The sequence below is a fragment of the Hordeum vulgare genome, chromosome 7H (assembly GCF_904849725.1).
Source record: "Hordeum vulgare subsp. vulgare chromosome 7H, MorexV3_pseudomolecules_assembly, whole genome shotgun sequence".
Lineage (NCBI taxonomy): Eukaryota > Viridiplantae > Streptophyta > Magnoliopsida > Poales > Poaceae > Hordeum > Hordeum vulgare.
The window spans coordinates 607,145,174-607,168,186 of record NC_058524.1 but is presented as its reverse complement, the minus strand read 5'-3'; the positions used below and the strand labels follow the sequence as shown (position 1 = coordinate 607,168,186).

Sequence of the window (23,013 nt, the reverse complement as noted above, 5' to 3'; positions counted from 1 at the left end):
TCAGTAGATGCTTTTAGAGGCAGCTTTGAGTGCCCTTGCACGCTTTATATCTCGAGGAGTGAGCAGCACATGTATCCCTGCAAAGCTGTCTCAGTGTATACCATGTAGCTCGCCCGAATTAGCGGGGGATCTGCTAAACAAACATTATATAGAATACGAGTGAGAGTACGCTGTTGGAACGACGCGATGGGGTAAATGGCCACAGGACGAGCGCTGGAAATGTGCTCGGCATCAATAATCCAGGTTCCAAGCAGGCCCACGAATGAGCCGGGGGTGGGAGGTTGGGTTGTATGCAGAGTGTAGGCGTGTACATTAACGCGTCGGGGGTGGGTTGGGTTCTTTTTTTCCCGTGCTTGCCATTGCCATCGCCATCTGCAAGCCCAAGTCAACAGAGAGAGTGAGAGAGAGAGCAACAATGGCGGAAGTTCTGGTGAGCGCATCCACAGGGGCAATGGGTTCCCTCCTGAGGAAGCTGGGAGCTATGTTGACAGATGAATACAAGCTTCTCAAAAATGTCCGTGGGGACATCAAGTTCCTCAAGGACGAGCTGGAGGTCATGTGTGCGTTCCTCCTCAAGATGTCAGATGTGGAGGAGCCCGACGAACCAACAAAGCTGCGCGTGACGGCGGTGCGGGAGATGTCCTACAAGATCGAGGACAACATCGACAAGTTCATGGTCCTCGTGGAGCACGAGTCCTCCGGTTCCGAGGCTCATGGCCTCACCAAGCTCATGGACAAATGCAAGAACTTGCTGCCGGACATCAAGACCCGCCGCAAGATCGCCAAGGAGGTCAAAGACATCAAGAAAGAAATCAAGGATGTCAGCGACAGATTCTTAAGGTACTATCAGATCTTGTTTTACAGTTACAGTGTTAGTACTTAGTACCATCAAATTTGTGACTAAGCAGATGTTTCCGATTTGTTGCAACTCAAGGTACAAGATCGACGAGTCCTCCACCTCTGTGCCTGCAAAAGAGAAGGTGGATCCTCGACTTCGTGCAGTCTACAAAGATGTTACGGAGCTTGTCGGAATTGATGGACCAAAAGATGAACTTGTCAAGTGGCTGAGTGAGAAAGAGGGCCAATCACTTCAATTTGTCTCTATCGTTGGATATGGAGGGTTGGGCAAGACCACACTCGCCAACCAGATCCGGGTCAATCTTGAAGCGACCTTTGACTGTGGGGCTTTTGTCTCGATTTCACGCAAGCCTGACATGAAGGCGATACTAAGATCTATATTATCACAAATCACCAAGAAAGACGATGCTTACTCTAATTTAGATGATGCACGACTCATCATGGACAAGATTCGAGAATTACTCCAAGACACAAGGTACATATATGAGATCTACTTTACAAAGTAACATTGTTTAATTAGCTCATGTATATATAATCCGTTGCCTAGAATTTAGCTAATGAAGATTGCTTTGTGTGATTTACATTCGCCCTTAACTTTTATGATTGTGTTTAAATTTTGAAGTCATTGTTTTTTTGCAACCTATGTCGATCTGTTCACTATAAGATATAGCTAAAATCTATATGCAGATTTCTGGCGCCACACATTTTCCAATTGATTGTCACAGGTTTGTCAAACTTGCGGCTATGTTCTGTTTACTAAATTAGTTGTGACATGGCGCCAGTGAAAAGAATAAAGTACATGCAATTCCGCAAGACAAATATCAGCACGCACTACATGATTGTGAATATATCTATCTTCTAAGGACCCAAAGCACTTGCATGCGCAAACCAGTGTCAGCGGATATGCAGTACATTAGGTTTGTGATTAGCCACTTTAAGAACATGGGCTTTCTAGAGACTATAAACCTACGGTTATCAGCACTATTATCCTGAATGGATATCAAATATCCGTTGAAGAATCTATATCCGTATCAAAAAAATAGAAAAAGGAAGAATTAATAGAGGAGTTAATGAGGTCAGCTAGGACCAGCCTGACTAGCTTAACATAATGATAACCGTAATTTGTTGCTTCTTTCCTGCTTTGGTAGCAATTTGCATGAAGAATTGAGGCGCAGACCCACTCAATATGTGGTCCTACCAATCACGAGGAAATAACTTGTTACCAAAACAGAAAAGAAAATAGGAAATGCCCAACATTGTTTCGATATCTATCCTCTTGCCAACATGCTATTGGCAGTGGCAAAACATTGTATCTTCCCACTCGCAACAGCTGCCTTGACTTGGCCTCATCATCTCATCAAGGAATTCATAATTTTTCCTCTTGGTTGTTAAATCTTGCTATTTTTTGTTTGCATCCTATGGCAATGTTTTTTTTCCTTATATAGCGATCAAATCTATATCTATCTCTACTAATAAAAGAAATAGATATTATTAGTCCGTCATGCGTGTTTACAAAAATAACCCTACCTTTCCACAGTGTGAACCCGCAATCCAGAAGAAAACAATTTTATTGTTGGGCAGGGAAATAATGACTCATACGTGGCAAAAAAAATTATAGTCGAACTCCCAACCTCACAAAACAATCCAGCCACAAGGGCCAGCTTAGTCTACTTCATTATTGCTCTAAGTGTGCAAAGCTTTACTTGGTAAAAAAATTTGTACATTTATGAATGTGCTTGTTATTTGTAAGTTGGAGAAGTAAAACCTTATTCGACTATGCATACACATATTGTTGTACGACACTACAATATCATAAAAAAATCGATGGTCGTTGGAAAATTTTGCACATCAAACTTTCAGGCTGTGTTTTGCTATTTGCAAAACTGTTTCAATGTTAAATTATTGGTCATGTTGTTATTACATTGACAGCATGATCCATGCTTATTAGGTTAGGGCATGTGGTATTTTTCTCACGTTAAAATGCATGGATATGTTTGCAATATTTACTCTATATGTATATGTATGTAACGGTGCAACAAATGGGCATATTTGTCATAGAAGTAAAGTGCAAGACATGCCCAGTTAGATTATTGACACCACTGGGTGGGGGTGCTATAGTACATGTATTACAGCACATGTCTGAACCAGGCGGTTTCTTGTTACAATATGAGCTGGACAAGGAGGCCTTGAACCATTAGAAGTGTGTGATTTTTATTTTTTTCCAGTTGCAATGCAAGGGCATGTTTACCAGTTGTATATAAAAGCAACTCTAACGCATCGACGTGGTTTTTGTCCGTTTTTTATATGTTTGGGTCGACCAAGCAAACGGACATGTCCGGTTTTGCCTTTGGATCTGTGGGTGTGCCCAACGCAGCCGACGCATTAGTCCACACGGGTATTTTAAAAACTCAAAGAGTTTAAAATAATTAAACATTAATAACAATGCATATTAAAGCATGTCAAAGTCCATAAAATCAAATATAAAATATTAAAATATTAATATAACAAACAGCCGCCCCAGCCCACAACCCTAGGCGTCATCCTCGTCATCGGAGCGGGTGAGGTCAAAGAATGCTGGCGGCTCAGCCCATGGGAAGTCCTTTTGGTACGCCGCTAGCGTCACCTGCTCCACGATGTCTTGTTGCGGTGGATCTGCCTAGCGTTGCACGCATTTCCTCCTCGCGCTCCCGCCGCTCCTCCTCCTCCCCGCGCACCCAACAAAGCCGGCGCTCCTCCTCCTCGGGCTCCTGCTACATGCGGGCCTGGCCGTTGTCCCATTCCTCCTTCGATGTGTGGTCCTTTCATGCCGCGAGGTACGTCGCCTCCTCCTCCTTCGTCGTGCCCGGCCAAACAGGCGGCGCGCTCACCCACTCTCGGACGACGCCCTGCCACTAGTAGATGCTGATGGGCGCGGGTGGTGCGGGCACGGATGCTGGCGGTGACGATGGGGCCGGTGGTAGTGGCGGGTAGACGCTGCAGCTGGCGACCGTCAGCTACAACGTGTCCTCGAGGCCAGGCCTCGAGGAGTCCTCCCACTGGAACTCCTCAATGGCACGTCGGGTTGCCTCCTCCAACGCCTTGAGGAATGCCTCCTCCTCCTCCTCACCCTACTGCTTGACCACCACCGACGTCGGTGGAGCCGTGGAGGGCGGGCGTCGAGCTGGACGGTGTCGCGGTGGCACACATCGTGCTTGGTGGCGAACCAGATGTCCTAGTTAGGGGAGTTAGTTAAGGGAGTCTGGCGTGTAGGCGGGGCTGCGGCGCTGCTCCGGCGTAAGGAGAGCACGCCGGGCCCAAATCATGTTGGCATGCGCACTTAGACTAGCACGGCCGGCACCGGAATGCGGTGGGGGTCGAGGTGCCAGCCGTGGGGATGGTTCACGTACGTCCATGGCAGCGGGACGCGGTATTTCCAATGGTATTGTGAGTGGTGCACCTGGATCTACTGGCGGTCCACTGGCGCTGCCGCCCTCCCATCCCGTGGCGCCGGCACCAATGTGAACCCCTTTGCCGGCGGCCTCACCGGCCCTTGTGATGAGCCGGCCTCATGGTGTTGCTTGCCCTTGGCTTTGCCAAAAAAGCCCATGACGGCTAGGGTTTTGTGTCGCCGACGAGGAAGCAGATGTGGACTAGAGTGGGAGGAGAAATGGATGAGGACTGCCCCATCGCACGCTTGCAAGTAAGAAAGACGGGTTTGGACGCTTCTAATCGCTGTCATGCGTGCTCGAGGTAGGTGGGCAGCATTGTCTATGACCGAGGTGGTAGTTGGCTGGACGACACGCGGGCTCTAAGCGTACGTGCAGCACATCCGTCTTGTGTCCATGTGGACGCAAATCAGGCGCAAATTTGGGCTGGAAATGCGTCCAAACTAACACCGAGTGAACGTGATTTGGATTTGCGTCAGCGCATTGTGCCGGCGTTGTTGTCCGTTTCAACTCAAACGGACACGAGTCGACCAAATGGTCGGCGCATTGGAGTTGCTTGTACCTAGTACTCTTTGTGGACTTGTTATCTTTGAGTTTCCTTCCCATTTGTAGCTGTGTATTATTGTGAGATGCTCTCAGGATTTCACTTATCGTACAAGTATATTTTAGATAATGACATATTTATCGATGTTAGACAATTACATCGAGGTGTATTATATCTAGGATGCACACATATGTGACATTGTTTCAGGATTTTACGTTACTTGATAGGTATTACTATAAATATCTAATGAGCTCTAATGCTTATGTCCATAAAACTGTGTTGCAGGTACTTTATCATAATTGATGATATATGGGAGTTAGGAACATGGGAAACTTTGAAATGTGCATTTGTCAAGAATACATTGGGCAGCAGAATAATTATCACAACACGTATAGTTGATGTTGCCAAATCTTGTTCTCCTTCTAGTGAAGATCTTGTCTATGAGATGAAACCACTCTGTGAGGCTGACTCAAAGAAATTGTTTTTCAAGAGGATATTTGGTTGTGAAGAAAGCTGTCCTGATATCTTGAAAGAAGCTGCCAATGAAATTTTGAAGAAATGTCGTGGTCTACCTCTGGCCATCAATGCCATTTCTAGCTTGTTGGCCACAACAAGGGAAACAAAAGAAGAGTGGGATCGGGTGCGACATTCAATACGCTCTTCAAAGGCCAAAAGTGATATAATAGAGACCATGAATTACATATTATCTCTTAGTTATTTTGATCTTCCCCACCACCTAAGAAGCTGCTTATTGTACTTGGCTCTGTTTCCTGAAGACGAAATAATTGAAAGGCGACGGTTGGTACGCAGATGGATTTCTGAAGGCTTTATCCATGGAGAAAGTGGACAAGATCTCATGGAATTAGGAGAGGAATATTTTCACCAGCTTGTGAACCGAAGTCTAATACAGCCCGACAACATAGGGTATGACGGCAAGGCAAGGTATTGCCGAGTCCATGACACCATCCTTGATTTCCTAATTGAGAAATCCTCCGAAGAGAACATGTGTACTGTCCTAAAGAAACAATGCAAGCCTAATGGCGTAGTTCGTCGCCTCTCTCTAAAGGGAAATGAGGATGAAGAAATCGTGGAGCAATTGGATTTGTCACACGCGCGGTCAATCAGTGCTTTTGGGGATATCAAGCTATTGCCTTCGCTTGGGAGGTCAAAATGCTTGCGCGTGCTAGACTTGCAAAGCTGTGATCAGTTGAAAAATCGTCATATCAAGGGTATTGAAAGACTCTATCAGCTGAGATACTTGGATATCTCTGGTACAGGAATCACGGAGCTACCCAGGCAAATTGGGGAGCTATTGTATCTAGAGACGCTAGTTACATCCTATGCATTACGTGAGCTTCCTGAAAGCACAACTCGGCTACAACGACTGGCACGTTTGTTTGTTCGCCCCGGTTGTAAACTTCCAGATGGGTTGGGAAACTTGATAAACTTGCAAGAGCTTGGTTGCGTTGATGCCTTGCAGTCGAAGCATGTGGAAGAGCTCGGCAAACTAACAAACCTGAAAAAGCTGAGTATTAAATTGAACACTGATGAGATAGAAGGCGACAAATTAGAACAGTCCAAGGAAAAGCTGGTGTCCTCTCTCTGTAAACTGGACGAATGTGGCCTCCATTCCCTGCGTATTGATTATGTACTGCGAGAAAAGGATAGACAAGAGCCGTTCCTCCCTGCTTTGGGTTGTATCCAGGAGGTTTGTGTATATGGAAAAGATATGAGCCGGATTACCAGATGGATCGCGTCACTTCCCAACCTACATGTGTTATATTTCAACCATCCGAAGATAGAGCAGCAGGATATTGAGATGATTGGATTGATACCCAATCTGATGGAATTGTCATTGTCTTTCAGAGAGGACACTGGGCGGCTCATCATTAGGCGCGAAGGATTTCAACAGTTGCAGAGATTTGAGGTTTACAATGCTCATATGGGAGTTTTAATGTTTGAACCGGGGGCTATGCAGAGGCTCAAGGAGTTTAAACTTTATGGCTTCAAACAGCTCAAATCTGCTGCGGTCGATTTCGACTTTGGCATCCAGCGCCTCTCCAGCCTTGCTCGCCTCATTGTCGGCATAGACTGCACTGGCTGCACGGAGGCAGAAGTAAAGGCTGCGGATGATGCTTTCAAGAGAATGGCCGAGGCGAACCCCAACCGTCCAATACTGGAGATGACAAGACTTGGTCCGCAGCATATGTTACTACTAACAAGTTTGTACTTTTGTCTTGGCGAGCAGTAGCGGTAATCTATTTCAGCTACAACGCAAGCCGTGAAGTCCTAGATGCCTAAACCGAGATGCACCTTTGGTTATATATGGAGCCCAAGTCACTCTGATGTGGACGCTGCAACAAATAAAGCTCCACATTTCTATTCGGGCTACCTCTTTGTCTCAAAGCTGGTGTCCTCTTGTGGTTTGTGTTGCACAACTGATACTTCTGTATATGTCTGAAAGTATCACGAATTAGTGGAATGACTAGGAATAAGTAAGACAAGTATCACGAATTCGTGGAAAGCATTTTTTTTTTTTGCTTCTGTAAAACGGTAACATTCTTTTGGGCAAAAGTGGATTGTCATTTGAGGTTGCATCAAGTGTTATTTATCTTATAATAGTAGATTATCTCTCCTAGTATTTTTCCATTAATATTTGTGTATTCTTAGATTGGGCCTTAGATATGTAACCCAGATTTCTGTTGTTAGGAAAGACATACCGTGTACCTTATGAGAAGAAAAGATCTGCCGTGCATCTATATTCTATAACCTGTATGCAGTAATCAGATCCACATTTGTTTTGTATTCATTGTGCCCTTGGATCATACTCAATTTAGTCCCATCGGTGGCTGGCGGTGTTGTAGTTTAAGGCAGGGATGGTGGAATCCCCCAATGTTTATTCCAGACTTGGTACATGGTTGGTGGTGTTGTAGTTCTTGTTCAGGAATCACGGAGCTACCCAGGCAAATTGGAGAGTTACTGTATCTAGAGACACTTGTTACATCCTATGAATTATGTGAGCTTCCTGAAAGCACAACTCGGCTACAACGACTGGCACGTTTGTTTGTTTACCGCGGTTGTAAGCTTCCAGATGGGTTTGGAAACTTGATAAACTTGCAAGAGCTTGATTGCGTTGATGCCTTGCAGTCGAAGGTTGTGGAAGAGCTCGGCAAACTAACAAACCTGAGAAAGCTGAGGATTAGATTGGACACTGATGGGATAGAAGGCGACAAATTAGAACAGTCCAAGGAAAAGCTGGTGTCCTCTCTCTGTAAACTGGACGAATGCGGCCTCCGTTCCCTGCGTATTGATTATGTACTGGGAGAAAAGGATGGACAAGAGCCGTTCCTCCCTGCTTTGGGTTGTATCCAGGAGGTTTGTGTATATGGACAAGATGTCAGCTGGATTAGCAGATGGCTCGCGTCACTTCCGAATCTACACATGTTATTTCTCGTCGATCCGAAGATAGAGCAGCAGGATATTGAGATTATTGGATTGATACCCAATCTGATCGACTTGTCACTGTGTTTAAAAAAAAACGTTGGGCGGCTCATCATCAGTCATGAAGGGTTTCAACAGTTGCAGAGTTTTGAGGTTCGCAATACTCGTATGGGAGTTTTAATGTTTGAACCGGGGGCTATGCCGAGGCTCAAGGAGCTTAAACTTTATAGCTTCAAAAAGCCCAAATCTGTTGCGGTCGATTTCGACGTTGGCATCCAACGCCTCTCGAGCCTTGCTCGGCTGGACATTGTCTTTATATATTGCCATGCCTGGACGGCGGCGGAAGTGAAGGCTGCGGAGGATGATTTCAAGAGCATGGCCGACGCGAACCCCAACCGTCCAATACTGGAGATGACAAGATATTTTTGACATACTAGAAGAAAAATACTACTCCCTCCGTCCCAAAATTTGTGTATTCTTAGATTGAGACTTAGATATGTAACCCAAATTTCTGTTGTTAGGAAAGACATACCGTGTACCTTACCAGAAGAAAAGATCTGCCGTGCATCTACATTCTGCTGGATCCTCATTTGTTTTGTATTCATTGTGCCCTTGGATCATACTCAATTTAGTCCTGATTTGGTCGGTGGCTGGCGGTGTTGTAGTTCGAGCCAGGGATGGTGGAATCCCCCAATGTTTATTCTTGACTTGGTCCATGGTTGGTGGTTTTGTAGTTCGAGGCGCTCCGAATTTCCATCCCGATTTGGTGAAAACATCCGTAGTTCAAGCTTCATTTTGTCAACGGGATGGATTGCGGTGGTTGGAATTTATGTGGAATTGAACATCCTCTGGGGCGGCCTCAATCTTTATAGCTTGGCATACATATCAAGCATAGCATTTCCTGCAATTATGTCACCCACATCATCCATTCTTCACAAATACGCTGAAAATAAGATGTTAAAACGAAAACAAATGAAGGGATTGAAAAAGATTACCTCAAGGATGCTTGGAGGGCTTGGATCCACACACTTTAACGAAGGAGGAAGTAGGTTAGGGGAGATGGAGTGTGAGGGCGAAGAGGTGGCGAAAGCCATATGCGTTTCTAGCGGAGAGCAACAAGATGCACCAGATGGGGCGGGGCCGAGCGACTGACTGACTTAACTGGCCAGACGCCAAGGTGCACGACGTTTGGGCCTGGCGACCAGGCGCCAGGGTCCCTGGCGTCTGGCCCTTTGCCACATTAGCAGCCCGAACCAAACGCCATAATCTGTGGCATCTTCCGTGTAACCCAAACGTCAGGGGTGTTGGCGTTAGCTAAAGAGATTAGATTGGATTTAAAAAAAATAGGTCAGATCTGCATTTTGTAACGCTTGTAGGTTAAACCACAAAAATTGTCCTCACATAACAGTGCATTGACTTCCCATCACGCTCATCTCCACACTGCTCGACAGCAGACGCCAAGCTCACAAGTGTGAGCACGTCAGGAGAAACATCTAGACCGCATCAGCTACTTGCCCACCCTGCTCATATAATCGAATTCCACATCACAAATCGCGGCGCTCTATTCCACATCACCCGTGCTTCACCGCGTGCACGTGCATGACCAGCGCAAGCACCCAGTCCCCTAGCAGCGCCCACATGGGCAAAACTCTCCACACCTGACGTATTAAAAAAGGAAATTCTATCTGGTTTAGTGCGCACACACGTCGCGCTATGATCTGAGCGTCCGATTTCCCCTAGACGTGCTTGATCTATCCGATGTGGGTTTACTTTTTCCTGAAACATTGTGGAATGAGCAATACAAACGCCAGTACCATGTAAGGCGCTACAGGACCCTGTCACATGGAATCGCTAGTACACGACCTGCTAAAATATTTGCTACAGTCATTTACTGCATGCTCTACTACAATATGTAAAATTATCATTTTATCCTGGGTGCTATGAATAACGTAATATTTTTTTACGACGATCACACATCCCTTATGACGGTAATTAATTACTTCTAAATGATGTTTGCTAGTACTAAACTTTGCTTCTATCACTTAACAGCTGAACATTACAGAGTAATACCAACAAAGTTTTTAATAAGTTGCGAGTGTTGATCTGAATGTACTCATCATATTTGATTAATGAAAAGTTTCTTTCCCTTAAAAGAAAAGTTGCCAGTAATGTTAGGCCTTGCAAAAAACCTGGGAATAAACTATGTAGGTAATTTCAAAAAAATCCGGCAATCACATTGAATCAAAGTGGCAACTATGTGTAGTAACTGTTTTAGAAATAACATGATAAGTGCTTCCCAAAAACTTGTCAATTCTATAAAAAACAATCAAGTGGATGATGTTAAAGAAATCGGGCAACCGCATTGGAGCAAACCAACAACCATATAATTACAATCTGGCAACTGTATAAAAACAATCTGGTAAGTGCTTTTGACAACCATGTATCGTCTAGCCAACTCTGCACACAGTTGCATCGTAGGAGAGTTGAAGCACAACACACAACGCATCATGCCACCATCTTGACATGTCGGGTCCCACACGATGGCGACGTTGCAGCCAAATGAGGGAGAAGGAGATCAAGAAGCTCGTCGGCCAGATGATGCTCCTGAATTTTGCTGGTGATCAGAACGTCGTGCACCCTCATGACCAGGGAGGGGCGACGCGGAGCTCGCACGACGTAGGCGGATATGGCAGCGTCGAAGGCGGCCAGGATCTCGTGAGGTGGACAACAAGAAGCTCGTGCGGTGGCGTGACCTTGGAACCATGCCAATTTGGGAGCGGTTTTGTGATAATGGAACCAATTGAGCGCAACTGTATCGAGGGGGGAGAATTTTTTTGAGATTTTTTTTACCGTTATTTAGTTTGATAATTTACCACTCCTTGCATTGTCCTATTTAATTTAGCAAACCGTCAGCTTGATGCCACATGACCCGGCCCAGCCCGCCGTAGTCGTGCCCGACACAACACACAACATGTCGTGCCGCTATCTTGATGTGTTGGGCCCCACACGATGGTGATGTTGCAGCTAAATGAGGGAGAAGGGGATTGAGAAGGTCATCGACCGGATGATGCTCCTAGGTTTTGCTAGTGAACAGGATGCCATGCACCCCCACGTCCAGGAAGGGGCGACATGGAGCTCGCACGGTGCAGGTGAAGATGGCAGTGCCGAGGGTGGCAAGGATCTCATGCGGCGGACGGCAAGAAGCTCGTGTGGTTGCGTGATCTAGGAATCAGGCCAATTTAGAAGCGGCTTTGTGATAATGGAACTAACCGGGCACAACCGCAGCGAGGGGGAGAAAAAAAATCCGAGAACTTTTTTACCGCTATCTTGTTTGATAATTTACCACTCCTTACATTGTCCTATTTGATTTAGCAAACCGTCAGCTTGGTAAGCCACCAACAAAGATTGCAATCAACATGTTTGATTGATAATTTAGTTACATCGTCCTAATTTGTACTTTGAATTTCTGGGCTTCTTGACTCTTTTCAAATACTCTCTCCGTTCCATAATATAAAAACATTTTTTTACACTATACTAGTATAGAAAACACGTTTATAATATGGGACAGAGTGAGTACATTTGATGATACATGCCCAAAACAAGTGACCATATTGCCCTTTTTACATGCTTGAGTATGCTCAGACTTTTGTCACGTCGAGCCAACACAGCACGGCCCAGAACGAGAGCAAAGGTGCAAAATAGTAGATGCGAGTTGTAACTGCTGGCAAAACCGATTATTATTTGTATTTTAGATGGTGTCTAAATGTATACCGTGTGACTTAGATTTTAACAGCAAGAATATTTGTTAGGAGTTGGTTCTAGCTCTCCTAAAGGAAAATCGTGAGTGGTCTGCTTCCTCTGCTTTGCTCTGCCTCGACCGCGCAATGTTACAGCGTACACTCTCCTACTGAGAAGTTTCCTCATTTTCAGCATAACAGGTTTTATCATTTAAGTTGTCCCTGGCCTCAGATCTTTACTGAAAGAATGAAGATACTTGTTGCAGGTTGCATCCATGGGTTCTTCGGAAGCGATCATGGAGACCGACGGTATGCCGGACCGAGTGAAAACATCATCTGGGACCCTGCCGCTCTTCTTTGCGTATACAGACTTGAATGCTCTTTTGCATCTACTTGCAACAAGTTCATGTGATCTTGTGCGATATCATTATTCATGCAGTACCTTTGCAACAATTTTGACTAAAAAAAAGGACACATCCTAGTCCCAGCTGAAGAAGCAACAAAAGTGAGTAGGAAGCACAAACACAACATGAAATTTTATCATCTCACTAGAGAGAGAGAGAGACATGGTTAGAATCCCAATCATTACTAGTTATAGGAAGCTGGTTCATGGGGCGGCTGCTAAACAAGAGACAATACTTGGATGAGCAACAATACCACAACGGTCAGCAATAGTGTAGGTAGGGTCCATCGGTTAGGCATAGGCTCCATCTAGCATCAGGTCATTCTTCAGTCAAACCCTCTGATGGCGCCTGTATATCCGACTTGCGGACAGGCCCGGGCGGATGGGAGTGCAACCTGTGCGGGCGCACAGGGCCTCCACTTCTTAGGGGCCCCTGATTTACAAAACTACACAGTAGCAAGCCCACTTGCAAATATACAATTCAGTTGGTCCTGTAGGCTTCAAAGAAATTGAGGTTCGTCTCTCGTTTGCATGCACCATGCACCACCACGATGAAGCAACAACTACTCGATCCCCCAATCCCTCCGAACCGTTTGTCTCTCCATTTCTAAAAAAAAGGTTTCTCTCAGCAAATGAGCCACTCCATCCAGTCTACTTCTGTGTCTCTTCTTCCACAACGCTGATGGATCTTTTGCTCCGTACAGCAATAGCTCAGAACCAGGAAGGCATGAGCGATTCCTTTGGGCAAATGATGGAACTCCTTTTCCATCGGCCAATGACCGGTGGCTCTAGCCATGAGTTCAACTAATATTTTTGTTTTCTCATCTTTCTAGTTTTGCCCTTTGAGTTTATTACCAATACCTTGTAGTTAATTTTCATTCTTTTATCTATTTGTATATTGTAGACGTTTACTTATCCAACATCTAGGTTAGGGTTTCATCAGAAAAATAATCTATAATTTGCCAAAATACGCAAGGAAAAACTAAAGAATAGAAGATCTAACTGAATCTAAGGAAGGACTATATATGCAACACAACGTTGAATATATAATATTCTTGATCCATCCCATTGCTACATGAGAGAGTATGAACTATACATTATTATCACTCTATTTTCTATTATACTCCCTCCGTTCCTAAATATAAGTTTTTAAAGAGATTTTATTAGGGGAACAAAATACGGGGCAAAATGAGTTAATCTACACTGTAAAGCATGTCTATATACATCCGTATGTAGTTCTATAGTGAGACCTCTAAAAAGACTTATATTTAGGAACGGAAGGAGTATTATACTATAGTAGGTCCCATTTTAGAGTTTAGCACACGGCCTCCAATTTTGCCGGCCCGGCCCTGCTTGCGGATCACATGGACCTTCATCGTGAGATGGCTCGTGTCTGTCAGCTCCAAGAGGCAGATGTCATCTTCCTACAGCCCGACATCTGAGATGAATTCCGTCCAGGCTTTGCGGATCCATCGGATTTTGCTAGATTTCCTAAAACCCAACATGCAGTCCCGATCCCTCTCGTCGCCCTCCAGCAGGAGGCGAAGACGTCCTGGCTGGGTCAGGAGACACGCCAAGCATAGTCCGCGCTCAAGTATTGTCCAAGAGTGTGAAAGAGTTTCAGCTGAAGATTAGTTTCATACAAAACGGATTATACCCATTAGTTCTGTCGCTTTATCCGAATGTAATGCATCGAAGTGCTTCCATGCAAAATCATCCGATGTGTGGACCAACATGTGATTCACATCTGCACCTAGTTCGATTCTTTAACCAATTTATGTCATGTCATCTGTCTTGCCGTCTCTTCGATCATGAAAAACATTGAAGTCTTGGTATGATTGGCATATACCGAAGAACATTAACGGGGATTTGGTCGTCCCCTTCTCACTCATACCGTTGTCTACCACAACATAACTGTCAAACTTGCAAATGGGACAATAGTTCAAGCCCGCATACTCAAGCATAAATAAGTTACATCCTTTCTCACACGTATCTATCTTCTCATAGGACATCTTAAGTACACGGAGTAATTTGTACGAGTGGTATAGGCTTGCAAGTATGACATAGCGTGTGGGTAGAAAGCGTCCAAATAATGTTATCATCGCGTCGTATCATTCTCTGCCCAAGTTGAATCGAGCCTTCACAGCCATTACTTGTACGATGACATCCAGCTGACAAAGCTCAGTGTATTCGTGAAGAGGATGTTTTGAAGACTTTAATAGTTTTTTTTGAAAAACCAGCAGGAGCTTTGTCTTTGCATTAAGAAGAAGAGTCTTGACCAATTTATGAATAAACTAGCCGAAAACTGAACGACTCCAGCATTTCATAGAAGGTCTTTGCAGATTCATTCATCTCATCGTCCGAATCTCAAGAATCACCAGTCTTGCGCCATGTTTTCAATTTCGGTACCATGCTCGTCGATGCCACAACGAACCACCTCAACTCTAGTCCATTGGGCAGATTCACCATGACATGTCTATACCGTATAATTAGACGTAATGCCCCTCTTCTACAGGTGTTTACCTATTTCATCCCTTGTCAAATATGAAAAGTTGTCGCATTTACGACAAGGGCACCAGGTTTTTCTGTCGCCATTTGCAAATACGGCTTTTACAAACTCCTCGGTTCTTGTTAACCATTCATTGGTGATCTCTTTCTAATTACTGTGACCGGTGTACATCCACATACGATCACTCGTCTTGCATGGATACTAAACACACAATATATAATCATGAGTTAATTAAGTACTCGTCTTGCATGGATACTAAACACACAATATATAATCATGAGTTAATTAAGTATGTCAATTTTATTATGTTCATGCAACCTACGCGCTAATAGATAAAGATAGGTCCTAATCCCACCAGAATATGTGTAGATTGGGTTTGTTTCCCATGCTAGGCTTAGGATCCGACATAGAATTTCGGCAGAACCTCCCCACTGTTCTCCGGATACACGTCTCGACATTAAACAGGGAGGATGTGTACCCAGAAAACAATAAGAAGGCACTGATAAAATTCCGCATCAGATCCTCCTCCTCCTCCTTCTTGTTCTTTTTCTTCTTCTAGCGAGATAACACTCTTGTAACATTATATCATGGTTGTTTGGACAAAGTTTGTTGGCATTTGAGCTATGTTATTATTGCTTGCTAGTTGATTATGCCATTCATATGAGCTAATACAGTTTCCAAGGGTTATTGCCGATATAGTTAGTCATGATTTATGCTGAAAACCTCTCTAAGCATGTATATTTAAACAAGAACACAATAGTTCGTAAACGTTTTTATTTTTCACTTTCAGCTTGTCAACTGAATTGCTTGAAGACAAGCAATTGGTTAAGCTTGGGAGAGTTGATACGTCGTCATCGTATCTACTTTTCCCAATGCTTTTGCTCTTGTTTTGGACTCTAATGTGCACGATTTGAATGAAACTAACCCGGGCTGGCGTTGTTTTCAACAGAATTACCATGATGTTATCTTTTGTGCAGAAATAAAAGTTCTCGTAATTGGACGGAACTTTCTGGAGATTTTTGATGGAATAAAATAAAAATACTGGAACCAAGATCCACTCGAGGGGAGGCCGAGATGCCCACTAGGCACCAGGGTGCGCCACCCCCTCGTGCGGCCTGGTGGGTGGTGGGGCCCACGAGGCTCGGTTGACCCTAACTCTAGCACTATAAAATCCTATTTTTGGAGAAAAAGCAGGAGAGGAAGTTTCATCTCGTTTAACGATATGGAGCCGCCGCCACCTCCTGTTCTTCATCGGGAGGTCAAATCTGCAGTCCGTTTGGGCCTCCGGAGAGGGGAATCTTCTATCCTCGTCATCATCAGCCCTCCTTCATCGCCAATTCCATGATGCTCTCCATCGGGAGTGAGTAATTCCTTCGTAGGCTTGCTGGTCAGTGAGGAGCTGGATGAGATTCATCATGTAATCGAATTAGTTTTGTTAGGGCTTGATCCCTAGTATCTACTATGTTCAGAGATTGATGTTGCTATGACTTTGCCATGCTTAATGCATGTCACTAGGACCCGAGTGCCATGATTTCAGATATAAACCATTTATGTTTTCACCATTATATCTATGTTCTTGATCCGATCTTGCAAGTCATATGCACATACTACGTTTTAGGATCCACATACCCCAAGGTGATAATAATTTGGATTCTTTTCGGTGATTACTGTAGTATGAGGTGTTCATGTATTTACTATGTGTTAATGCTTTGTTTCGGTTCTCTATTAAAAGAAGACCTTAATATCCTTTAGTTTCCTTACGGACCACGCTTCCACGGAAGGGTAGGACAATTTTTTTATGCAAGTTCTTTTTCATAAGCACGTATGATTATTTATGGAATACATGCATATAGTATATTTGAAGAACGGGAGCTAGTTCTGTTTCACCCTATGTTATGACTGATACATGATGAATATCATCTAGCAATATCACGGATCTAGTGACTGTGAGTTTTCCATATATTGTGCTTGCTAAGTTACTACTGTTCCTACTGCTGTTACAACTTCTACAAAACTGCTATCACTATTACCGTTACTTTGTTACTATTACCACTGCTATCAAAACTATCATATTAATTACTGTGCTACTGATACTAAATATTCAACTGTGGTTGAATTGACAACTCAGCGAATACCTGCAAATATTCTTTTGCTTCCTTGTGTCAAATCTATAAATTTGGGTTAAATACTCTATCCTCGAAAACTATTACGATCCCATATACTTGTGGGTTATCAAGCAGCCGCGACGAAGTAATCAGCGGCGGCCACCGGGAAAGAGAGGGAAGCGACGTGGGTGGTAGGGAACGGCGGGGGGAAGCGTCGACGGGTCACCGGAGAGGATGAGAAAGTCACACGTGTGACCGGAGCTTTCAAATCTGACGGTTAGTGGGCATTCACGCGGGCGAGTCGCTGTTCAGCGCGCGGTAGTTGACGCTACAAAAATACAGCGCATGATGCGGTTCTGTTTGACGTGCAGAGTAGTTTTTAGCATGCGTGCGTTTTTAACGCATCTCCTCAAGTTGCCGATTCAGTAGTGCACGCTAAAAGGCTGTTTTTTTCATGCACGCGGTGTATTTAACATGTCTGTGGGAGATGCTGTGATGCCGACCATTTTGTCCTTCGGCCATGCACCGGAACGGGAGATCCGACAACGCCTCTCAATGCTCCTGAAGGAGTACCTCGATCCACGTTTACCGAGGACTTGCCCCACTTGGACACGTAGTTCAGCGATGAGCACAATATCCATCACCGAAGCTCCTTCTCACGTGAATCGGAGCCGCCGCACGCACGGGCTTCACTACCGTTCCTGTGCATCTGGGCACCTTGTGCTTTGCTGCCACCTCCACGGCCCGTGGTGAAGGAGGGGGAGGAGGAAGACGACCCAGAGAATGACCACGTGGTCCGGTACGTAGGTCCTCAGGGACTCCATCGAAAGTGTGGCCCTCGACGAGATTACGCGCTGGGACGGCCTCGCTCGGGTGCTCCACGACACCGCCATGGAGGAGAAGCAGGAGGCCGAGCAGGAGCCCGGGTAGCCATGGTGGGTGGGGATTGAGCAGGAGCCCGCAGAGCTTTACGGGCACACATGGGCCTGGACTGGCACGGTCTCCCGTACACCGTCACGGCCGTCATGGATCGAGACTGGGATTTGTCACTCCGTGTGACGGAGAGGTATCTCGGGGCCCACTCGGTAATACAACATCACACACAAGCCTTGCAAGCAATGTGACTTAGTGTAAGTTGTGGGATCTTGTATTACAGAATTAGTAAAGAGAACTGCCGGTAAACGAGATTGAAATAGGTATGCGGATACTGACGATCGAATCTCGGGCAAGTAACGTACCGAAGGACAAAGGAAATGACATACGAGATTATATGAATCCTTGGCACTGAGGTTCAAACGATAAGATCTTCGTAGAATATATAGGATCCAATATGGGCATCTAGGTCCCGCTATTGGATATTGACCGAGGAGTCCCTCGGGTCATGCCTACATAGTTCTCGAACCCGCAGGGTCTGCACACTTAAGGTTCGGCGTTGTTTTATGTGTATTTGAGTTATATGGTTGGTTGCTGAATGTTGTTCGGAGTCCCGTATGAGATCGCGGACGTCACGAGGGTTTCCGGAATGGTTCGGAAACGAAGATTGATATATCGGTTTGTCTCATTTGGTTACCGGAAGGTTTTCGGGCATTACCGGGAATGTACCGGGAGTGACGAATGGGTTCCGGATGTTCACCGGGAGGGGCCAGCCCACCCGGAGGAAGCCCATAGGCCTTAGGGGTGTCACACCATCCCTTAGTGGGCTGGTGGGACATCCCAAGAGGCCCTATGCGTAGGATAAAGAAAAACCAAAGAGAAAAAAAAGGGAAGTGGAAAGGAAGGGAAGGACTCCACCTTCCAAACCTAGTTGGACTAGGATTGGAAGGGGGAATCCTACTCCCCCCTTCGGCCGAACCCCTTGGGGCTCCTTGAGCCCCAAGGCAACGCCCCTCCCCTCCCACCTATATATACGAAGGTTTTAGGGCTGATTTGAGACAACTTTTTCACGGCAGCCCGACCACATACCTCCACGGTTTTTCCTCTAGATCGCGTTTCTGCGGAGCTCGGGCGGAGCCCTGCTAAGATTAGATCACCACCAACCTCCGGAGCGCCATCACGTTGCTGGAGAACTCATCTAACTCTCCATCTCTCTTGCTGGATCAAGAAGGCCGAGATCATCGTCGAGCTGTACGTGTGCTGAACGCGGAGGTGTCGTCCATTTGGCACTAGATTGGAGCGGATCGTGGGACGGTTCGTGGGACGGTTCGCGGGGCGGATCGAGGGACGTGAGGACGTTCCACTACATCAACCGCGTTTATTAACGCTTCTGTTGTGCGATCTACAAGGGTACGTAGATCTGAAATCCCCCTCGTAGATGGACATCACCATGATAGGTCTTCGTGCGCGTAGGAATTTTTTTGTTTCCCATGCGATGTTCCCCAACAGCAAGAACTCTGGACTTGACGCGATTCTCCTACTAGATTGATACCTTGGTTCTCAAACTAAGGGAAATACTTACTTCTCCTGTGCTGCATCGCCCTTTCCTCTTCAAGGAAAAAACCAACGCAAGCTCAAGAGACGACAGAAGGATTTCTGCCGCCGTAGCAGAAGAATTTCTCGCGCCATTTCCGGGGAGGATCAAGTCAAGAACTCCTCCAAGTAAGTGTCGCAAACTCATCTCTTGCATTTACTTTTTTGCCTCTCGTTTTCCTCTCCCCCACTTCTGAAAAACAAAAATTTACAAAAATATTTGTCTTTTTCGTTTGCCTTTCCTTTGCTTGTGTGCTATGTGCCTTCAATATTCTTGCATCTTCGCTTGCTGAAAATCTAGTGATATGGATCCTCATCCACTTGCTAATCTCTTTAAGATATCCAAATATGTTGATCGAATTGCTAGTGAGTTGAGTGCACTTGACTTTCTTTATGGAGTTTTGCTTGAGATGCGTGAATCTGAAAATCGTGATGAAGAAATTTATGAAGTGATTCATGAGGGCTCCTTGAATGAAAATCATGATTGCAATGGTTTCACTATAAATTCTATTAGTGACAATCATGCTAAAAATATGCAAAACCCTAAGCTTCGGGATGCTAGTTTTGCTATGTCCACTACTCGTTGCAATGATCATGATTGTGGTAATGATTTTTCTTGTGATCTTGAATCTTTTTTAACCCTCATGATGATTATGATATTTGCAATAATATTAAAACTGGGTTTGGAGAAGCCATGACTTTAGTTGATGATAATCCCACTATTTTTGAAGAGCGTCAACTTTGCATGCATGTGGATCATGAAAAGAATATCCTTTCTGATAGCTATGTTGTTGAATTTGATTATGATCCCACATGTAATTGCTATGAGAGAGGAAAATATTGTGGTAGAAACTTTCATGTTACCAAATTACCTCTCGTTATGTTGAGATTTCTATTGTCTCTTTCTTCTTCCTTGCATTTGGTAACTATTGGTTGTCTTGCCAATTTGTTTTCCTATAAAATGCCTATGCATAGGAAGTATGTTAAACTTAGATGTGATTTTCACATGCTTTATGATGCTCTCGTTGTGCTTCAATTCTGGTCTTTTGTGTGAGCACCATTGAATTATCAATGCCTAGCTAAAAGGCTTTAAAGAAAAGCACTTGTTGGGAGGCAACCCCATGAATTTATCTTTGCTTTCTTTTTTCTATTTTGTTGCGTCCACACCATCATAATTCTGTTATGATTGTGTCTTTTGCATTTATTTTTGTGTTTGAGCCAAGCAAAACCTTTATGACTAGTTTGATGTTGGTTGTTTGATCCTGCTGGAAAAAGACAGAAACTTTTTGCTCACGAAATTATTTTTTCATTTTTATCCCGAAAGAGCTTTTGAGTTGATTATTTTTGCTGCTGGTTGATATGCCTTTTTCCCAGGCTGTCGTAAGTTTTCAGAATTTTTGAGGTACCAGAAGTATACGAAGTATACATATTACTATAGGCTGGTCTGTTTTTGACAGATTTTGTTTTTGTTGAGTTGGTTGCTTGTTTTAATGAAACTATGGATAGTACGGGGGGGGGGGGGGGGGTACTAGCCATGGAAAAGTGAGAATACAGTAATCTAACACCAATATAAATAGAAATCAAGTTTGCTACAGTACCTAAAGAGGTGGTAGTTTGTTTTCTTGTGCTAATGATATCACGAGTTTGTGTTTCAGTTTTGTGTTGTGAATTTTTCAAGTTTTGGGTGATGTTCTCATGGACAAAGGGATAAAGAGTGGAAAGAGATCAAGCTTGGGGATTCCCAAGGCATCCCGAGCTAAATTCAAGGACGCCAAAAAGCCTAAGCTTGGGGCTGCCCCGGGAAGGCATCCCCTCTTTCGTCTTCAATCCATCGGTAACATTACTTGGAGCTATATTTTTATTCACCACATGATATGTGTTTTTCTTGGAGCGCCTTGTATCGTAGGAGTATTTTCTTTTTGTTGTGTCACAATCTTCCTTGCTGCACACCTTTTGGGAGAGACATGCACTCATCATGAATTTGCTAGAATGCTCATCGTGCTTCACTTATATCTTTTGAGCTATATAATTTTGCTCTGTGTGCTTCACTTAGATCTTTTAGAGCACGGCGGTGCGTGACTTGGTAGTTGGTTTGTGCTATGAAAGTAGTCCCAAAGGTGATAGGTACCCAAAGAGGATACAAAAACTTCCATCTTCATGTGCGTTGAGTAGAAAGAGAAGTTTGATTCCTCTCAATTAGTTTTGAGATGTGGATTTGATAATATTAAGAGTTATGTTAGTAGGTGTTGTGAATCTAGAAATACTTGCGTTGAAAATAGTGATTCCCATAACATGCACGTATGGTGAACCGCTATGTTAGGAAGTCGGAGCATAATTGATCTATTGATTGTCATCCTTTGTGTTGCGGTCGGGATCGCGCGATGGTTTACACCTACCAACCCTTCCCCTAGGAGTATGCGTTTAGCACTTTGTTTCGATTACTAATAAAAACTTTCGCAACAAGTATGTGAGTTCTTCATGACTAATGTGAGTCCATGGTATAGATGCACTTTCACCTTCCACCATTGCTAGCCTCTCTAGTACCGTGCAATTTTGGCCGGTGCACAAACCCATCATATGCCTTCCTCAAAACAGCTACCATACCTACCTACTATGGCATTTTCATAGCCATTCCGAGATATATTGCCATGCAACTCCCACGGTTCGGTATCATGACTTGTGTCGTCAGTCTCATATTTCCATTGCATGATCGTAAGATAGCTAGCGAGATGTTTCAATGTCACACGCCAAGCTAGATCGTTGCACATCCCGGTACACTGCCGGAGGCATTTCCTAAAGAGTCATCATCGTTCTGAGCTTTGAGCTGTGAGTAAATAAAAGTGTGATGATCATCATTATTAGAGCATTGTCCCATGTGAGGAAATAAAAAAAGAGGCCAAAGCTGCCCACATAAAAAAGAGAGGCCAAAGAGCCCAAATAAAAAAAAGAGAAAAAGAGAGAAGGGACAATGCTACTATCTTTTTCCACACTTGTGTTTCATAATAGCACCATGTTCTTCATGATTGAGAGCCTCTTGTTTTGTCACCACCATATGCTAGTGGGAATTTTCATTACATAACTTGGCTTGTATATTCCAAGGATGGGCCTCCTCAAATTGCCATAGGTCTTCGTGAGCAAGAAAGTTGGATGCACACCCACTAGTTCTCCTTTTGAGCTTTCACATACTTATAGCTCTAGTGCATCCTTTGTATGGCAATCCCTAGTCATTCACATTGATATCTATTAATGGGCATCTCCATAGCCCTTTGATACGCCGAGTCAATATGACCATCTCCTCCTTTTTGTCTCACAATCACCACCACACTCTATTCCACCTACAGTGCTATATCCATGGCTCACGCTCATGTATTGCGTGATAGTTGAAAAAGGTTTGAGAAAGTAAGAGTGCAAAAAAAATTACTTGGCCAATACCGGGGTTGTGCATAATTTAAATTAGTTGTGTGAGGATGATGGAGCATAGCCAGACTATATGATTTTGTAGGGATAACTTTCTTTGGCCTTGTT

At 44.4% G+C, this 23,013-nt stretch overlaps 1 protein-coding gene across 1 annotated transcript; it reads left to right on the top strand.

Moving 5' to 3' along the window:
* The first annotated feature begins 384 nt into the window (after positions 1–384).
* On the top strand, positions 385–7,214 carry LOC123410128 (disease resistance protein RGA5-like). Its single transcript, XM_045103015.1, has 3 exons — positions 385–840; positions 935–1,333; positions 5,113–7,214. The coding sequence occupies exons 1-3, from the start codon at positions 416–418 to the stop codon at positions 7,076–7,078; spliced, it is 2,790 nt and encodes a 929-aa protein (XP_044958950.1). The 5' UTR covers positions 385–415; the 3' UTR covers positions 7,079–7,214.
* Positions 7,215–23,013: the final 15,799 nt, after the last annotated feature.

Excerpts from the sequence above, each read along its gene's own strand:
- LOC123410128 (XM_045103015.1), top strand. The coding sequence starts at position 416 with ATGGCGGAAGTTCTGGTGAGCGCATCCACAGGGGCAATGGGTTCCCTC. Across the intron at positions 841-934 it reads GTCAGCGACAGATTCTTAAG|GTACAAGATCGACGAGTCCT; the intron begins GTACTATCAGAT and ends TTGCAACTCAAG. Across the intron at positions 1,334-5,112 it reads GAATTACTCCAAGACACAAG|GTACTTTATCATAATTGATG; the intron begins GTACATATATGA and ends ACTGTGTTGCAG.